Below are 4,348 nucleotides of genomic sequence, written 5' to 3' on the forward strand. Positions count from 1 at the left end.
CCGCCCTTGTTTTTAAACTTTGAGACTGTGTCTTGCTAAGTTGCTGAGGTTGGTCTTGAACTTGTGATCACCCTGCCTCAGACTCCTGAGATGTTGAGAATATAGGCACACCGGACCAAGCAATTTAAATTTTTTTTTTTAATAGTTGTCAATGGACCTTTATTTTATTTATTTACATGTAGTGCGGGGAATCAAACCCAGTGCTTCACACATGCTAGGCAAGCGCTCTACCACTGAACCACAACCCAAGCCCCCAGCAATTTAATTTTAACATTAAATTCTAACTAAATTTAAATATTCCTATTAGTCACACATTATCCTTTTTACTTTGGTCCAGGTTATATTTGGGGAATAATAATTCCAATATTCTCCATGAACATCTTGATACTGAGACTCCTCTAAGTGGTTGCAGATCCTTCCATGAGGCTAAATCTAGATAATCACCTGCCTGGATGCCAGCCTTTGTTAGGAAGTACAAACAAAAAGGGAGGCACTGTCTTTCCAATTCTACTATCATGTGTAGCTAAAAAGAACAAATTTTAAAAACCCAGAAAAACAGGGGCACTGGACTGGTTCATACAACCACCTTCAGCCCACTGAATGTACTCAGGATGAAAGACATTTTGGATTTCCTGAAAATCTAACACTTTAATAATAATGACTTTGTTAAGAGAAGGAATGAACACTCACCAGGTTTAAAGAACAAAGGATCATTTTTAAATAATTTTAGGGATTCAATTGAATTTTCGAACTTTTCTTTCAAATATAATTCACCTTGTTCAAAATCATTTTTTTTCTTGCCATGTTTCCGACATTTGGATTCATTATCCTGTTCTGATTTAGCTTTAGAAAAGTCATTCTTTTCATTACTTTTGCTTCCTTTTTCTTTCAATTCTTTTTCTTGGTCAGATGCCATTGTTCCTTTCATCATCTTCAAGGCTTTATAAGCCTTTTCTTCTTTCACCTTTTTCATGTCCTTTTCATAATGACGAATTCCACTTAAGTGGGATATTAGCAATCTTGTTGTGACAGAAAACCTAATAGTAAAAACATGAAAATTCAATTACAATATTAAACTGTACAATAACAAGTTAACAGTCTGGGAATGAATGCCTCAGTAATATTTTCCACTTTGAACTCCTGCTGGAAAAAGGTCACATATAGATCCTGACCCTCAAGTATCAGAAAAATACAAATTAAAAAAAAACACACACACACACAACTTAATCCAGTAACAGTAACTAAAATCAAAGCAAAGAGTCCTACAAAACATTTCAAATATAAATTCCAGCATAAACCATTTAACAAGCCAATTAATACACTGAACTGTGAATTTCACTACCTTTTCACCTTCATATTCTTTTTCTGGGAATTCAGGAACATAATGTTGTACTGGAACATCAAGATCCAGTTTCCCTGCTTCCCACAATTTGGCAAGAGCAACCATGGTGAGGCTTTTGCTGATGCTGGCAATTCTCATAACTGTCTCTGGTTTACATGGCACCCGGTTCTCAACATCGGCATAGCCTAAACCTTTGGATAAAGAAAAGCAAAAAGTTTCTATTAATTAGCTTCATGGCCAAACAAGTCTTCAAAAACTGAACTATCTTAAAACACCTTGGGTGCTCTTTTAAACAAAAAGATAATCCACTTTTATTAGTTACTTAAAACTGGACATGTAAGAATGAGTTTTAGCAATGCTGACAAAAATAAGCCTAACACTTTTAACATTATAACTAAACTGAAAGTGTACCCTGTATATAATAATTTTTCATCTGACTCAGATACTAATTTTTCTTAGCTTATGTTAACAATTTGATTATTACATATTTCAAATAAATTACATTCTTTAAAGAAAACATTTTCATAGCTGGGCATGGTCTCATGCTTGTAATCCTAGCAACTCCAGGGGCGGAGGTAGTAGGATCCCAAGTTTGAGGCCAGCCTTGGCAACTTAGCAGGACCCTGTCTCAAAAAATAAAAAGCACTAAGAATGTAGCTCAGTGGTAAACACCTCCTGTGTTCAATCCTCAGTACCAAAGAAATAACGAAAAACGAAAAATCAGTATTCTTCAGATTATAATCATTCTTGATTTTTTAGTTTCTGCTGATGTCCTTAAAATAGTCATTCAATCAAAATGAATGTGAAAAGATGTCCTGAAAAGCAAATCCAACTATCAATTTGATTCAGCTGCAAACCATAAGAAAAACTCTGTACGAGTAATTTAAATCTCCTTCTACAAAAAAATTTGTTTGGGTTTCATCTTTTGCACGTGGTGAATACATGGAATTCAAAGAGATATAAAGAACTGAATTCTGAAAAGAAGTACAACGACTGTTTTTAAACTGTATTCTGAAAATATTTGCATAAAAACAAAACTCTCACCAATACGGTTAGCATTTATAATATTTTCATAAATTAGGTATACTGATACAATGCTATTTACTTGGGGAAAAATAATTTTTCAAAACCCTACTGCTCCCACCAACTTCTCCTAAAACTACTACTCTCTTATCTGAAACTTCAATTAAAAATAGGATTTCTAAAAACCTAGGGTGACTTACTGGACCAATTTATGTGCATTGGAGAAGTTACCTTATAATGTTTCGATGAAAGTATCACAAAATAAATAGAAGTGCTTCTCTCAAAGCTTCCAGCTTTTTATTTGAAAAAGTAATTATTATTCTGTGCAGCAAAAAGAATAATAAAGTAAGACTGTAAACTCATTAGGGACAATGAATAGTGTTATCTCTAGTATTCAGAACAATGCCTTTTACAGAATAGAAAACTCATTAAATTGTTGACTGGATTTATAAAGAAAAATACAGAAATTCTGGTGTTTTATCTACCCATTAGGGCTATCTACAAATATGCAATAGCGGATATTTAATGGATTGTTCTATATACCCTTTCAAGCCAATAAATCCAGTCCTAAGAGAAGAGTGGGGTTAGAAACAAGCCATTTTTTAAGTCTCCAATTTTTTTAGTAGTCACAGTTTAATTATCACTTTTGGTGTGGGGATTACCCAGAGCCTAAGCATGTGCTCTCCTGCTGAGCTACACCCCCAGCCCTGTTAGTCACATTTTAAGTCTTGCTGTGATTAAAAAATAACAACCTGGGGACTGGGGTTGTGGCTCAGTGGTAGAGCGCTCACCTCTCATGTGTGGAGCATTGGGTTTGATCCTTAGCACCACATAAAAATAAATAAATATAGAGGGGGTAGAGAGAGAAGAGGGGAGGGGAGGGGAGGGGAGGGGGGATAGTAGAGGATAGGAAAGGCAGCAGAATACAACAGATACTAGTATGGCAACATGTAAATCAATGGATGTGTAACTGATGTGATTCTGCAATCTGTATACCGGGTAAAAATGGGAGTTCATAACCCACTTGAATCAAAGTGTGAAATATGATATATAAAGAACTATGTAATGTTTTGAACAACCAACAATAAAAAATTAAAAATAAATAAATAAATAAATAAATAAAATAAAGATATTGTGTCCATCTACAACCAAAAAAAAAAATTAAATAAAAATAACCTGATTCTTCATTCTGTATACGTTATTTCGACAATATGTATCATTTAATTTAAACTGAATAGCAAACAATTTATGGGATTAACTCCAACCACTCTACTGTCAATATTTTATTCACCAATTGGTACAAAACAAGTCGCTAAATAACAGTTTTCTGAGCCCACCTTCTGACCAGACTTCTTTTCCATCTACAGAAACTCCGACCACTATTCCTGGTGCACCCACCTCGTCCTAGAAGCAAAGGCAGGTGGGGGTGGGGGGGACCGACAGTTAAAAGACAGCGGGGTAACCTTGCACACCCCAAAACTCCAGCAGGCCCCGCCCACCCGAGCTCTGGCCTTGCCCCGCAAGTAACCGCGAGGGGAGCGCCAAGTCCGCACCCTGGCGGGGGAAGGGGCGTCCCCCAAGCGGGCGGTGACCTCAGCCCGGAGTTGGGCAACCCCCAAGGGCTTCTGACTGCGATCTAGCGGTCGGGAAACGGGAAGTCTTTCTCGGAAGCCGACAACCGGCACCCCACCGCCCAAGGTGGGGTCAGTTCAGCCCGGAGATACAACCACCAAGGGGCCCCATTTCGGGGTGAACTGGAGCTAGGGCGCAAGGACAGCCGCCGGCGCCCCCCTCCCCAGTCGCCGCACCTTGATTCTGTGCAGCAGGTCCCGGCTGCTCTCAATGGCTCTGGCGAAGCACCGGGAGTGGGGAGACGCCGGGGTCTGCAGAGACCGCGGGGCGAGGGACTGCTCCAGCAGCGGCACGGCCTGAGGCCACGCCTCGGGGTCGGGGGCCGCCGGGGGTTGAGCGGGGGCGGCGCCT

The 4,348-nt window shown here is 39.1% G+C and overlaps 1 protein-coding gene across 1 annotated transcript in view; it reads right to left on the reverse strand.

Moving 5' to 3' along the window:
* Positions 1-4,348, reverse strand: part of Lactb (lactamase beta) — a 20,491-nt gene that overhangs the window by 13,063 nt on the left and 3,080 nt on the right. The window contains exons 2-5 of the mRNA XM_048793218.1: positions 4,174-4,346; positions 3,703-3,769; positions 1,342-1,533; positions 775-1,035 (exon numbers count right to left, since the gene is read on the reverse strand). Coding sequence (XP_048649175.1) covers positions 775-1,035; positions 1,342-1,533; positions 3,703-3,769; positions 4,174-4,346 — 693 coding nt within the window. The remainder of the gene's footprint in view (positions 1-774; positions 1,036-1,341; positions 1,534-3,702; positions 3,770-4,173; positions 4,347-4,348) is intronic.

This window comes from Marmota marmota, unplaced genomic scaffold (genome assembly GCF_001458135.2).
Source record: "Marmota marmota marmota unplaced genomic scaffold, marMar, whole genome shotgun sequence".
In the NCBI taxonomy this organism is placed as follows: domain Eukaryota; kingdom Metazoa; phylum Chordata; class Mammalia; order Rodentia; family Sciuridae; genus Marmota; species Marmota marmota.